The sequence below is a fragment of the Podarcis tiliguerta genome (assembly GCF_965153285.1).
Source record: "Podarcis tiliguerta genome assembly, chromosome: 1".
NCBI classification, from domain to species: Eukaryota; Metazoa; Chordata; class Lepidosauria; order Squamata; family Lacertidae; genus Podarcis; species Podarcis tiliguerta.
Genome location: NC_139534.1, coordinates 65,545,161 through 65,560,634, shown reverse-complemented (window position 1 = coordinate 65,560,634; position 15,474 = coordinate 65,545,161). Strand labels below are relative to the sequence as shown.

Sequence of the window (15,474 nt, the reverse complement as noted above, 5' to 3'; positions counted from 1 at the left end):
TAATTTAAGAGGCTCTTGGTGCCATTTTAAAAGCAGGTCTCATATACCAAAGAAACACATATCCCCAAATGGGAGATGGGGAATTGTCAGAGGCAATATCTTTCCCTCACTTGCATTTTTCCAAACCCTGTCAACTTTGGCCATGCATCAGAATTTCCTGAAAGTGCTAAACACAGAATGGCAAATAAATTGAGATCCACTTACTTACTAGATGAAACCTGGTATCATAAAAAGAAGGTATTGTACAAGTACCACCATACCATTTATACCATTTTACAGAATTCTCAAACAAAATCTAGTCTAATTAATTACGTTGTACAAAACAAATTTATAAATAAGTTCATGTATTATTTCACACTATGAGTGGTGTGTGGTGTGTGTGTGTGTGTTGACTCGGGGTGAATACAAACATTCCATATGAAATTTAGCAGTAGACCTTTAAACATGGGTGAACTAAAGTCTTAGGTGTAAATCCACCTTACCAATTATAACTTAAGGGCTGAAATCAACTAAAGAGAAGGAAATCAAAATATGTTATGTCTGTACATACCCTCCTGTTCAGTTCTGGTCATTTCCTCGAGTTTCTTCTGCTTCAGTGTGTCCACCACATCGGCAAGGCTTCCTTTGCGGCGTTCTGGAGTTCCGAAATTAACACTGGTCATTAGCTCGCTGCGGTCACGACCTCCTTCTTCGGGCTTATGTGGTGAGGTAGAAGTATTTCGGAAGGAATATAAGGAACATAACTTATTACTTTCTGACTCCTGTAAAGAAACAAGACAATAATGCAAGAATAAATGAAGCCCCACAATCTCAGAAATATCTGTTATTACATAACAGCAACTGAACATTAAAAAAACCTGACCTAAGCCAAAACAGTCTTTAGTTTTATTTTTGCATTTGCTATTGACAAAAAAACCCAGATACCTCAATTTTTCAGTAAGGTGTTCTTTTTGTTGTTGTTGTTTTGTGCCTCCTCAAGATTTCTTACATACCTATTTATAAATCTAGGCTACTAGAAGAAAGTGTGCAATGACTCCAAAATCTATACGCGAAGACTCTGGGAAACGAGGGAACCCACACAAAACAGTTCAGGAAAGTTATTTATTTATTTTATTGAATTTGTATACCAACCTTCATCTGAATATCATAGGGCAACATGAAAATACAAAATGAGAACCCAAAATACATAATAAAAACAAACCAATAACAAACCAATAACCCCCCTAACATTTAAAGGACATAGAATGTTAATCAGCCAAAGGCCTGGGTATTGAGAAACATTTTTGCTTGGCACCTAAAGATATATAATGAAGGTGACAGGTGAGCCTGCCAACAAAGATGTGATGTAACCTGACTGACCAACAAGAGGAAGCTCCCTGACTAACTGACAGGGACAGGCAGGACTCTGACAAGTGTGTGGCAGAGGAAAGTAGGCCGGAGAGGGGGTCAGAAATTTATGGGGTTTGGTAACACCTACAAGGCAAAAGCCAGGAGGGCGGGGGAGATAAAAGGTTGGGGCAGTCAGAGAGCAGAGGTAGGGGCACAGGATGGTTCAGAAGCACAGAAAAAGGCTGTTCAGGTAAGGGGCAAGTCAGTCGAATCCCCACCACCCCCTGCCCTGCAGGGGGTTCCTTCCTAGAACCAGGAAGGAGAAAGAAGAAGGAAGAGCAGCTATGACTTCTATACAGAAGATGTCTCAGGTTGCGTGCGAACACTCCATCAGATGAGTGGAATACTTAAGGCCAGCTGCGGGCAATAGCAGCATGTGTGCGTGTGTATCAAGCGCACCTTAAAAGTTGTTGTAAGTGCATGTGTTTGTCAAGAAAGAATTAACCATCAGTCGGTTGCCTTCCTTGGCTTGGTGGGCTCAGGAAACTAACTGAGCTATGGCTTAGGCAGAAACCCTTTAAAGATTGTAAACCCCTGCCCCCCCCTTGCGGGCTGACTAGTGACGACCCCCAAGTACTCTTTGTGGCCACACAGGCTCGGGAAAGGGCATAAGGAACGTATGCACAGCAATTTAAATATGATTTAGCTCAGTCAGGTCAGCAGTCTCAGAAACTGCACAGCTCCCTTGCTCCCAAGGCTTAGGATTTTCCCTGAGCTTTGCCCTGTGAGCTACTTCAGTGACCATCTAATTCTACCCAGAACCTTAAAAATCAGTGTTTGGGAGCTTTTACATGGCACCTACTAAGCTGTGATTCATGTCCAGGACTCAAAGGACAGAAAAAAATTATGCAATTTCCTTAGTTGCTCCACGTAAAAGCAAGTCTGAAAACAGATACTCAAGAAAATTTGGTTATCTCTATGAAATACCCATTGAGGTCACCCCAGTAGAATGCTAGGCATCTTTGTCTCTGATTTCCATGTAAAATGGTAGGTTCTTAAAAATCATGGTCTGCAAGAATTTTCCCAGCAGCAAAGAATTAAGGGGCTTCTAGTTAATACTAGTTAATGGTATTGAAGAATTTCAATCTTTGTTTTGATATTTGCCCATAGCCAAACTATACAGCCTTAATCACTGTTCACATTTTTCAATTACTTCTTGTTCATGGCTGGGGGAGGGGAGAAATCCTTCCTTTCTATTAAATCTTCAGTGATTTTCGCAATTTAATAGCAACAAAAAGGGCTCCTAACATTTAAGTAATGTACTATTTAGGGTATTCCAGAATCTGAAAGCTTGATAGAAATAAATATTATCAAATTAAAACCTGATCAGGTATAGCCTTTCTTTCTTTTATTGAGGTGAATTCTAAAAATCAATTAATTCCAAAATATGCTACCTTCCTGAATTTCCTCCCAAACCGCATTTGCAATAATAAACTTTTCCAGTAGTAAGACAGCCATTTCTGTTATCTGTGCATGAAACATCTTTGTTATGAACACTGTTGACCAATTAACATACATAGTGGAAGTGTGAGGACTAGGCAACCTAATAAAAATAAGTTTTTTGGGCTTGTATATGTACCTCATGGGACGTCAGCTGCAACAATGCCAGAGGCATACCTAAGCTCCCTTGTGCCCTTGGCAAGAAGCTGTATCAGCACACACACATATGGTTCCATGCACCCTTGGCAAGGAGATGTTGGCAATGAAATACAGCCTAGGTGTGCATGGACAGCCAGGCTCTGAGCTACTCTGAGCCTGAGAGGTGCACATTTTTGCACACCCCTGGGCATGTGCCCCTGGTGGGGGGCCAACCTAATCAACCCCTAGGTTCACCCCTGAATGCTGCACATAGCCTCTCCTATATTAAGGCCCAGGCAAACACAGCTTCTTGACTGTCGGGCAGACATTACCTGAATATAAAGTTTTGTGGACCAACTGCAAGACTTTCAATCTTTCCTCTGTTGATGGAGTCACTGAGAACACTTGAGATTGTAAATGCAAAATGTAAAAGTTGTGACACAACTTTTGATGGGATATGGATTTTGGGTACACTTCTGTGATACCAATATTGTGTGAGCGTTTTAATAGTTGATCATGCTTGACAAGCATGCCTTCAAGACCTGGCATTCATCAATGAACAAAGCTTTTTCATCCTTATGAATTCAAACAATGCCATCTACCCATTTGGATGCTAAATATGTTAAAAACCCAATAAACCCACAGCAAAGTGTGAGTGGGCAAGGGTTGGTTGAAAATACCATTCACAATGACACTGTATTGGTATTGTGTGTTGTAGACAACACTTAGGAACAGATTATGACCAGGATTTTCCTTGTGTTTGTTCGCATACAAATGGGGGAATCCTTGTTTTGAAAAGACCTTTGTTGTATGTTCCAAGAGCATGTGTGTTACAAGAAAATTATTGTTGCTGTGACTGCCTCTAAGATTAGAAACAAATGTGTCCAGTCGATAGCAGTTTCCGGTCTTGCCGACCATCTGATATAATACAGTATTGTTAAAATAACTGCAAACTGTATATCCTGTGCTGTGTTAAATGTCCTAAGAGTTGCCACTACCTCAGCAGCCCTTCACATTTTGTGAGTATTAAGTTTCTTATGTTGTTCGACTGTTATATTGTTTCTTTGGGTTATCTCTTTGTGACAACCTTTCATTATAAGCAAATAAAATGAATTGAATCTTCCAACATGCTAATTCAGCACTGGTCATCATTTGTTTTGGAAAAGGCCTTTTAGTGCCTTGAAACAGATAGAGATAGGAAACACAGAAAGCTGTCGTATACCAAATTGGAACATTGATCCATCTTGTTCTGTACTGCCACTCTACAGCGTGGGGAAGGGGGCTCAGGCCCAGGGGCCAATTTTAGCCTTTCAAGCCTCTATGTCAGGCCACACTCCCTATCCTCAGGCTACACCCCTCACTGGCCTTGTTTCAGACTCTCCCTGAGTACTTCTCCCTGGCCAAAATTTGCCATTGAACTCAGATAATGACTCCTGCTTGCCTGGACAGATGATAAAAAAGGGTGTAAAGGTAAAGGTACCCCTGCCCGTACGGGCCAGTCTTGACAGACTCTAGGGTTGTGCGCCCATCTCACTCAAAGAGGCCAGGGGCCAGCGCTGTCCGAAGACACTTCCGGGTCACGTGGCCAGCGTGACATCGCTGCTCTGGCGAGCCAGAGCCGCACACGGAAACACTGTTTACCTTCCCGCTAGTAAGCGGTCCCTATTTATCTACTTGCACCCGAGAGTGCTTTCGAACTGCTAGGTTGGCAGGCGCTGGGACCGAACAACGGGAGCGCACCCCGCCGCGGGGATTCGAACCGCCGACCTTTCGATCGGCAAGCCCTAGGCGCTGAGGCTTTAACCCACAGCGCCACCCGCGTCCCCTAAAAAAGGGTGTATGAGTGTGCAAAAAGTAGCCTACTACACAAAGGTAAATTTTTAATTCACTGCTTCACCCACTTATGTCACACATCCCAGAAATGTGCCCCCCCCCCAAGGTTCCCAGAGGGGAATGCAGCCCTTGGGTTGCAAAAGGTTCCCCAGCCCTGACTTGCAGCAGCTTTCCAGGGTTTCAGGAAACCCTGGAGCTTTTGGAATGCAATGTACACGCTGTGCCATTGAGCGGCAGCCATCCCCTATCAGGTCACATGATCCTGCTGCAGGTTTAGCATTCAACACCAGTGATGTCTTAATCTTATAGAATAAATAGCTCCACAATTCATTTTCACTCCTTTCCCCACCGAAAACAAAAGCTCATTTGCAAATGTACATTACAGAAAGCTAGTCAAGTTATAATGGCATCCTTTCAAAATGAGAATACAATCATTTCCATTTTCGGATGAGAATATCATCAAGTGAATATCCCATGGACATAAGCCATAGGTCAAATTAAAAGTCTCTAAGTTAAGTGTGCTGGCAAAGGTTAGCTGCTGGCAACATTGTGAGGCATGCATTCTCACTGTAAACACGTAGAGATTAAGGAGTGGCTGTGTCAAATAGCAGAATAAACAACAAACAATGGGCAACTGTGGTTACTAAGGGCCACTGACCTCGGAGATGATGTTGATGAGAAACCATCATTCATTGGTGCATTATATGCATAGCATGGCTTTGTTGCCATCACCTACAAAGGAGGCAGCACTTGTAAAACTGCTGGAAATGCATTCTATTTACCAATATAGTCATTTAAAATTCATCTTTGCATCACTGAGAATGCACTAACCCAGTCAACCATACAACATGGTTCAACACAGTCATGCAAAATCTCCACAACTATCTCTCTGCTTTTAATAATCTTGTTTTTAGAAACTCCTACCTTTATAGGGAAAGACACTCACTGAAGTGAATGGGACAGAAGCAATTGGCTGTCTTTTATTTCAGTGGAACTGAAGAGTGCTTCAGTTCATCTATATAAGCAAAGCACAATGTATGCTAATGCTTTGGTGCAGTGCTCGAAGAAACAAAAAGTAAGGTTTGGCTGAAGAAGACATGTGCCCATTTACAGTATTAGCAAAAGAACCATACTTTAACATGTAACACTTAGGTTTTCCCATAGCCAAACCAACCACAAATTTGTGAACTCCCTCCTTCCACACTCCAATTCACCTTTTCTAGTTTATGCAAACAAGAGTTTTCTAATACATTTGCACCAGCAAACTGTGGTTTGCAAGCTTTGCCCTCAAAACCCAGGATTTAAAGCAGTGGTTCTCAAAGGGTGTAGTACACCACACTGCTGTGGCTGGCGAGGGTGGCAAGTGCGGTGAGAAGATTCAAGGGCAATCAAAGAAATGTTTAAACATTTATGTAGTATAATAGTTCTTTCTTTTTGTTTCCAAAGTATTTTTTATCAATAAAAAAATTGGCATGCATGAGCGTAGCCGAGGGGGCAGGGGGGCAGTTATCCCTCTAAATCAATAAAAATCAATACAATCTGAGGTTATGCCCCCCCTAACATAAGCCTGCCCTCCCTTACAAAAATCCTGGCTACACCCATGTTGGCGTGAGCAAATTTTTATTCTGAGTGGCCCAGAGAAAAGGTTTGAGAACCATTGATTTAAAGTGTAAGTTTCAATCTGGTCTGAAGGTCAACTACAATTTTCTGGTTCTTATGTGATAGAAACTTTATTTTCCCAACTAAAGAAGTAAAGGAATTTGGAGTGCATAAATCCAAAACCAAACCATGACCATCCTGTGTTAACCAGTTCTCTGTACTGAAAAGCCAGATGATTTATTTTCTATAAACTATGCTTCAGGGACACCACTGAAGAAAGGTTGTCATTTCTGTATGATAAACCCAAATCACACTGAAATTAATGGACTTAACTTGGTCAATGTCATTAATAATAATAATAATAATAATAATAATAATAATTTATTTATACCCCACCCATCTGGCTGCATTTCCCCAGCCACTCTGGGCGGCTCCCAATCGAGTGTTAAAAACAATACAGCATTAAATATTATAAACTTCCCTAATCAGGGCTGCCTTCAGATGTCTTTTAAAGATAAGATAGCTGCTTATTTCTTTCACATCTGAAGAGAGGGTGTTCCACAGTTTCCGGGTTACCTTCAAAGGTAGCCCCAAGTAGAGCGCATTGCAGTAATCCAAGCGGGAGATAACTAGAGCATGCACCACTCCAGCAAGACAGTCCACAGGCAGGTAGGGTCTCAGCCTGCGTACCAGGTGGAGCTTGTAGACAGCCGCCCTGGACACAGAATTAACCTGCCCCTCCATGGACAGCTGAGTCCAAAATGACTCCCAGGCTGCGCACCTGGTCCTTCAGGGGCACAGTTACCCCATTCAGGACCAGGGAGTCCCCCACACCCTGTGCAGGCCTGCTCTGAGTAAAAGGAATTTCCATCTATTCATATAGGTAAAGGTAAAGGGACCCCTGACCATTAGTTCCAGTCATGACCGACTCTAGGTCATGCTTCCGGGTCATGTGGCCAGCATGACAAAGCCACTTATGGCGAACCAGAGCAGTGTACGGAAACACCGTTTACCTTCCTGCCGGAGCGGTACCAATTTATCTACTTACACTTTGACGTGCTTTCGAACTGCTAGGTTGGCAGGAGCAGGGACCGAACAACGGGAGCTCACCCCGTCATGGGGATTCAAACCGCCAACCTTCTGATTGGCAAGTTCTAGGCTCTGTGGTTTAACCCACATTGCCACCCACGTCCCTCTATTCATATAGATCATGGCAAAAATAATGATTAATCTTAGTGCCCTCTTCCTTTGTGGAAAACAACAATGTCCAGTTCTTTGCATTGGATCCTTTATCAAAACAACCTTATCCTAAATTGATTCGGAAGGAAATTGGTCCTTTAAACATTGGAAAGACAACCTTCACTTCAGATAAATACTGCCCCTTTAAAAACACCAGGCACCAAGTGGGTTTTCTTTCTGATCTTTATTTGCCTCTCAAATCAGCAACAGAAGGCATGTAGTTGAGAAGAGAACTGCACAGGGAGAAAGGTATTCAAGGGATTAAGCAAGCAAATGGAAGGACTATTAGTTTATCTAATAATAGCTGAAGTATATTATCAAAATCTAAATTAGAAGCAAACACATTTTTCCTGCAGGAGAACCAACCAGCTCCCAAGAATTTGGAAGGACATTGTCTGAAACATCTAAAAATGCAAACAGCACCAATATTAAAATACATGCACGTAAGGATATCTTAAAGCTACTTCACAATTTGACAGAAGAGAGATGATAATGAGGCAACTGGACACTCTTTCTGCGTACTAACAACAACTAGATCTGAGCTGACAGAAAATTGCAGGTGCAAACTGGACAGGTGGGAAATAGAGGTGCAAGGAAGGACTTTCCTTGACATTTCCTTGGAAATCTGATCCACCTATTAGATTAGCTACTTGAAAGGCAAATGACTTCAGTAATAATTGTGTTACATGCCTGACACAAATGTCTGAAGGATTCCCAGATATTTGATCAACAAAGTCTAAGGTTATTTTCCTTTATTTTCTCTCAGTGTCCTCATACATTTTATTTCAAGACAGAGAGAAAGTAACCTTGCTGTTGGTGGAGGTTTGGTGTTTCCCATATGCAGACAGGCAATGTCCCCATACAGACAGTGACGAGAGGAGGAAGGACTGCTGGAAGGGGCACAAAGAAAATAAACACCATGCTGCACCTGCAGCAGCACAATTGGACACCTTCATTTGCCCCAGCTGGAAGAAAACATGTCTCTCCCATATAGGTCTCTACAGCCACAGCAGGCACTGTAACCTTCCAGCAGTTTGACTTCACCCTCAAAGGCACACTCCTCCATTGTCTCCCAAGACACAGATGCCACCAACAATGTTGTTTTCCAACAAAATATCAATGGAACACACTTTCTGCATGAAACAACCATCTATGCTTTGCCAATTGGTCCTCTTAGCATGTGATCCCCATATGGACATGCAGCTAATTCCAGGTTCAGAGACTGAGTGTGGCTATTCCCTCCGTACAAATCCACTTTACCAGACCTTTAGCGAGTTTCACTGAGAGCATCCACAGTCATGGTTCAAATGAAACCAGTCCAACTCATGTTAAGAATGCCAGTTAAACCAGTGGCTGTTATACACACACACACACACACACACCCCTCTCTCTCTTTCTCTCTCTCGATATATATATGTGTGTGTTTCATTCTAATCACAGTTGGATGTACATCGCTCCCTTCAATATTATGGGGCCAGTCCTGTGAAACTCACCTCCCCCCCCCCACACACACACAGATGATATCAGACAGGCTCCTCCCTATTGAACTTCTCCAGACCAGTGAAAACCTTTTAATTTCAGCAAGTTGTCCAGTTAGTTTCAACTGATAGTTGCATTAACCTTGCTGTATACCACTGAAACATTATGGTGTTAAGTGGGATATAAATTGCTAAAAGAACAACCTAAGTGCAGCACCAGTGGCATATCAAATCCAAAATTCTGTTCTCACTGCAGCCAACATGGTGCTCCTGGGAAACCCACAAACAGGGCATGAATGCAACAGCACTTTCTCACTCATGATTCCCAGCAACGCATTTTCAGAGACATACTGCCTCCGCTAATGAATGTACATGGTGCTGAAACAAGGTAGAAAGATCCAAAATAAACTGGTGCCTAAGGCTGGTCCTGCAGCCTGATCCCAATGTAAACCAGTATCTCCAAATCATATAGCATCACTTTATTTCACATGCTTTATAGTTCATGGAAATAAAATATACTTTATCGCAACCTTGTGGATCCTAGAGCTAATTTATAGCCACTGAAACAGGTTCTGGTTCTACGAGCCCCCAGTGATCCTAGTCTCAGTTAAGCACTAACTAAATATACACTTTATGAAGGGATCACCACAGCAAGCTGGTCGTCCTTACTACCTTAAGAGCAGAATCAGATAAAAAGCATACTCCTATCCTGTCATGATCTCCTGTTCATTGGAAGAATCTCTTAAATTATAACTTTGTGCATGCCTCAATCTTATCTGAGTAAACCAAATCCAGAAAAATACCTTTCAACAGGCTGTAGACTGTTGGCAAACTATTGTCTGCTTCAACATATTAAGAGCAGAAAATAGGAGGGGCGGGGGAATCAGTAAAAACAACAAAATGAAAAACAAACTAGTCTAAAATGGTAACTTGTACTTTAATTTTCAATCATAAACTGGAAGTTGTTAATGCTTTCCTGTTCAGTAGCCAACAAGAACACTTGCAAACACAAGGCAACTGCTATTTCTATAGGAGTTCAAAGAAAGCATTTGCATGTGTGGGCAGCAAAGCAGAAAATAAATATTACTAACATGAATGAGTTGCTTGAGTCCTCATTTCTATGCAGTTGAGGGGCCTCAGTTATGAAGAGATATTTATCAATCCTTGCATTTAATATGACACAAGCATCTAAACACCCAAGAAACGTTGGATATTCAGAATGGTTTTTATTCCAAAATACGGCAGCAGGCTAGCACTTGGGTCTCAATGGAGTTAACATATAATGAAAGCAAATATTTAGACACACAAACACCCAAAAAATGTTATATAGTCATCACGTTAATATAAAGTTTTCAAGTTATCCTGGTTCCACAAAAAATATAAATGACTGTTTCAGTGTGTATTTCCACTTTTATTTCTTTTTTAAAGCTTTCCTATAAAGCTGAATCTCTAAGTCAAGTATGTTTTACAAACAGAGAAGGAATAACCAGGACAAAGTTTTGTGTTGCACAGCATTCATGTGTAACAGTCCAATGGCCATTTGGTAGGACTGCTGAACCCTTCCCCTGTCGGTAACTTGCCCCATGAAACAACCCCCTCCACCCAGCAGCTCTCTTCCATAAGATCCTGGGCACACATTTCCATGGAATGTTACATAGCCAAGTAAATATTGCTGAAGTACTGAGAGAGTTAATCACTCAAATATTTGAAGCCCATGTATCAAAATGACCAGAACGCCCAAGGACTTTGCGTAAATAATTTCAAAAGGTGGAGTCCTATTGGTGTCCTTGCACTCTTGGAAGGGCTTTTAATCCAGCAAAGGCATCTCTAATGGAAGAGGATGGGAGAGCATTTTTGTCCATTCCCCCACCCCCTAAGCCCCAATACCCTGTGAATCTTCAGAGAGTTGGGGATCCCTCCAGGAATAGGGTGGAAGGTAGTATATGGGAAGTGCAAGCAGGGACTAACCAAATTTATCTCCTCTCTACCTTCTCTGGATCAAAACCCTATCTGTGAGTGCAAAGGGACCATTTAGATTCCACCAAACAAGCCACCAGGAACTTCCTTCCAAAAGAAAACATTCTACCCATGCACTGGCGGAGGAAGAGGGTGAGGTAGGTGCGGTCCCCTCCCCAGGTGTCATCACTGAGGAGGAGTGACGTCGCCGCCCCGCCCCCCTGGGACGCTCACCCTGCTCCCAAGAGTGGCTAGCCCCGCCCCCGGGGGCACAGCATGTGCGCCACTCCTGGTGACGGAGCAGCTAGCTCCGCCTCTGTACCAATGGAAAGGAATATTTTTTAAATATACATATATTGTCCACATATAGAGCAAGAGAATAAAATTAAGGCTTTTTAACTTAAGAGTAAAATGAGCAGCCTTGCTCACACACCAAAACTACACATTGTAAATGCCACTAGCATTCCATTGTAAAAGCCACAATAAAAATGGATTATTTTAGCCATTTCCATACATACAAATCCTTCACTGCACACATTTAACATGCTCTCCTATGCATGCATTGCAGCACCTGCAGAGGAATGTTGGGAGAAAGCCATATAGCCCTTGTGTTTCTGTATGGTAAACACTGCTGAACCATGTGTAAGAGTCACATAAAAAGAGGACATTTATGAGACATAAAGGTATCTCATAAAACTGTTATGAATTAGGATATCCCTGGCCAAATCCCAGAAAAGATAATCCTTATAAACATGCGGGAATGTTGTAACTTGCATGTGAATGTCAGTGATACAGCATGTTAGTTGATTCATGTCTCACTTTCAGGGCAGTGAAAGTCCTTGCTATTGGATTTTTCGTAACCTCAAAAACTGAAACGAATGTCCATGGTTTCTTTTCCTGCCTCGCTGAAAACATTTTACATACACAGCTTCATTATGCTGAACAAAGATACAAAACCCATCCCCCCCCTCAAGCTGTCAAAGTACAAAAGAAATGCAAAAAGTCTTGCACAGATGTAGCAAAGTACTGGATTTTATCTTCTGGCAGGTGCTCAATATGCAGCCCACATAATCACATGTTAATGACTGGAGTGTGTTAATCAGCATGCATACCTGATTCCTTCTCATCCAAAGGGGGAAAGAAACTGAACAATTTAGAGCATGTAAATGCTGCTACTTTCAAAACACACATTGTAAATATGCAGCAATGGAAAGGGGGAGGTGGAAAGAGCTTCCAAATACAGAGGTTCAGAACCACTGAAAAGGACACACAGTCCATCAGCTCAGTACACCCAGACAAAAGCTGAAGTTTCATTCCCTGTAATTAATTTCTAAAGAGGCATACATTCCAACCCTTTCTAGATGCAACATCCTCACACTGGAAGCATTTCTGTCTAACACCTGATTTCTGGTGGTGATGCAAACTGTAGTTGTTTGCAGTTGTTTCATGCAGTGAATAACTTGCTAGTTATGGCCTCATTCCCAACAGCGCAATCCTGTGCATGTTTTCGCACGTGTGTATGGAATTGCAGCCTTAGTCTATTGAAACTGCAATTCCTTGTGGCAGAAAGTTATTAGGGCTAACCCAAAACATTTTGCTACCTGAGACAGAGCAGCAAACGCTGCTCCTGGCCCCCTTCCCCAAATCAAGGTGCACAGCACCCAGGGCCAGTCAGGTTATCTTGGGACCTGATGCTGAAAGTCCCATAAGGACCTCCCTTTCCCTCCCTGGCAGGGAAAATATAACAATAATAAATTAAACAACTAACCATTTGCTGCCTTTTCAGGATATCGAATGTATGCTGTCTGAGCTGGCTGCTTTACTCTGCCTAATGGTAGGATAAGGTATGTCAGTTATCCAGGGGCAGATCTACCCTGCAGTATTTGTTCATTATACACACCATACATTTAAAGTACATGGCTTCCCCCCAAAGAATCCTGGGAAGTGTTGTTTGTTAAGGGTGTGGGAATTGTAGCTCTGTGAAGATTAAACTACAGTACCCAGGATTCTTTGGGGGAAGCCATGACTGTTAAGGTGCTATAAATGCGCTCGGAGTGTACAGCTACAGATCCCAGGTTTGGCAAGAGAACAGCCAAGATCTTTGCTTGGGGTACTTAAATGTTCTTTGAAGGAAATTTTAATGCCTGAATACAAATTGTGGCCTGCTTTATGCTACTTGGTAAGTGTTACTTATGTAAAACGGCTCATGGCTGTCCTATTGCCAACAACTTCTGGAATAAGAAGTCATCTGTGCAATTTATCTGCTACATCCAACATAACTAGCCATTTCGTTGCTACTGGAATATCTATACACAAGGGGAAGGAGAAGCGGCACATGCCTCATTTGTGCAATGCCTCTATGCAGATAGAATTACTTCTGCTGTCCCACCAGTTTTACCCTACAGAACTATGTCATGTTATCACACGCTACAAAGATTTAGCCAGATAATCAACATAATTTGGTTTAGCAGGAAATGCATTATTCAAACTATATCAAAATCTAAAGATGAACATCCGGTAATTGAATCCTTAAATCAGTAAATTCTGTGCATGGAATAGGATTTATTTTGCTAACCCTTACACTGAAGGAAGCACTGATTTAATTCCGTGATTAACGTTCCTTTCAACTAACTTAACATGGATAAGTGGTACCTTGGGTTACAAATGCTTCAGGTTACAAATGCTTCAGGTTACAAACTCCACTAACCCGGAAGTAGTACCTCGGGTTGAGAACTTTGCACCAGGATGAGAACAGAAATCACACGGCGGCAGCAGGAGGCCCCATTAGCGAAAGCGCGCCTCAAGTTAAGAACGGTTTCGGGTTAAGAAGGGACCTCTGGAACGAATTAAGTTCATAACCCAAGGTACCACTGTACAATGCTGCCTACACTTAGAGGACAAATGTAAACACAGATATCTGAGGGAAATTCATGAAAACCAACTGAGCTTCAATCCCAGAAACTAAGCACAGGCCTGTGGTGCTAATTTACAATGTCATGGTTGAAATAGCCCTGGAAGCTTGAAAAATACTATCTAGCAGAAGTAGACCCAAGTAGGTTCCCTGAACAGTATGACCTGAAATGGCTCTCAGCCTCTAGAATGCCCCTTCTTTCTCATACAGTGAGGGGGGGGAGTATTTCATCCCCTACTTAATTTGCCCATTTGCCCTCTGACGAAGAAATGACCAGTCCATAATTTTAATGGTAGGTTTACTGTAGCTGTGAGAGACAGAATAACAACAGGAAAACCCCTGTTCTTGTCACTGACATCCTTGGACAGCTCTTTGGTCTTGGTTATGGTGGCTACTTTGGAATCTGCTGGATTGATTGCTTCTGTCGACAGGTGTCTTTTGTACAGGGACTGTAATGAGCTGGGATTACAGGTAAGACCTCTCCCTTACAGGAGGTGGTTCTAATCTCAGCTCGTTACATACAGTGAAGATACCAGGTAGCCTGACATCTGGCTGGTTGATAGGGGATCAAATACTTATTTCACCCATTATAATGCACATCAATCTCGACTTTTGTCTTCTGGGTTTCTGGGGGTTTTCCTGTTGTTATTCTGTCTCTCACAGCTACAATAAACCTACCATTAAAATTATGGACTGGTCATTTCTTCGTCAGAAGGCAAATGGGCAAATATAGCAGGGGATCAAAAACTTTTTCCCCTCACTGTATGCTGATAAGACATCCACTTCAGTAATCTTTCCCACCTAGTCCTATCTTTATTTTCTCTTCTTTACAAGTTTGCAAGTTTGCATGTATTTCATGTCCTCCTATATGGTGGTTTCCCTTTCTGTCTATTTGCCCCCCAAAATTCTCTAAGGACTTTAGAGAAATGGGAAGGATAAGAGCAACCACCACTAAATAGAGATAGTATTGCACTTTCATCGATCATTCAGTTTGTTTCATTTATACATCAATATCCACAGCATATCACCGCATTGACTCTATGAGCAACAGCCATAATACTATAAGTTACTAATTACTGTATTATTGACTATTAAACTTTTTTTTTTTTGCTGTTTTCAAGTGTCAATTGCCTTCCATACCCAAAATATGCCTAGTTCTTACACTGCTTCCAAGCTCTCATGATTTGCAAGGTTTAAACCTCTGCATTGTTTCATCTGCATGAAAGGAGGGACACAACATTTTTTAAATAAATAAAACCTGACAATTCTTTAAGAATGAAACGTGTATTGTTGCATATATATGCAGCTCCATATTTTCCAATAAAATAAGCATCAACACACACTGTCAAAGGATAGAAACAGACTGCCAGCATATCCAACTGTGCAATGGGATCATCCTCCACCCCCGCCCAATTGTTTTGTATTTTCTCTACTGTAAAATCCACCAGGATGGAGATGAGATACTTGAAGTGGAAGCCACTCCAGGTCTGA

General features: G+C 42.0%; 1 protein-coding gene across 50 annotated transcripts in view; it reads right to left on the bottom strand.

Annotated features, from left to right (window-relative positions):
* Positions 1–15,474, bottom strand: part of SOX6 (SRY-box transcription factor 6) — a 438,207-nt gene that overhangs the window by 229,143 nt on the left and 193,590 nt on the right. For 37 of the 50 annotated variants that reach the window (XM_083403078.1, XM_083403070.1, XM_083403100.1 and 34 more), the window contains one exon: positions 551–761. In XM_083403078.1, coding sequence (XP_083259204.1) covers positions 551–761 — 211 coding nt within the window. The remainder of the gene's footprint in view (positions 1–550; positions 762–15,474) is intronic. The other 13 variants (XM_083403087.1, XM_083403088.1, XM_083403096.1 and 10 more) reach the window with 1 other exon arrangement.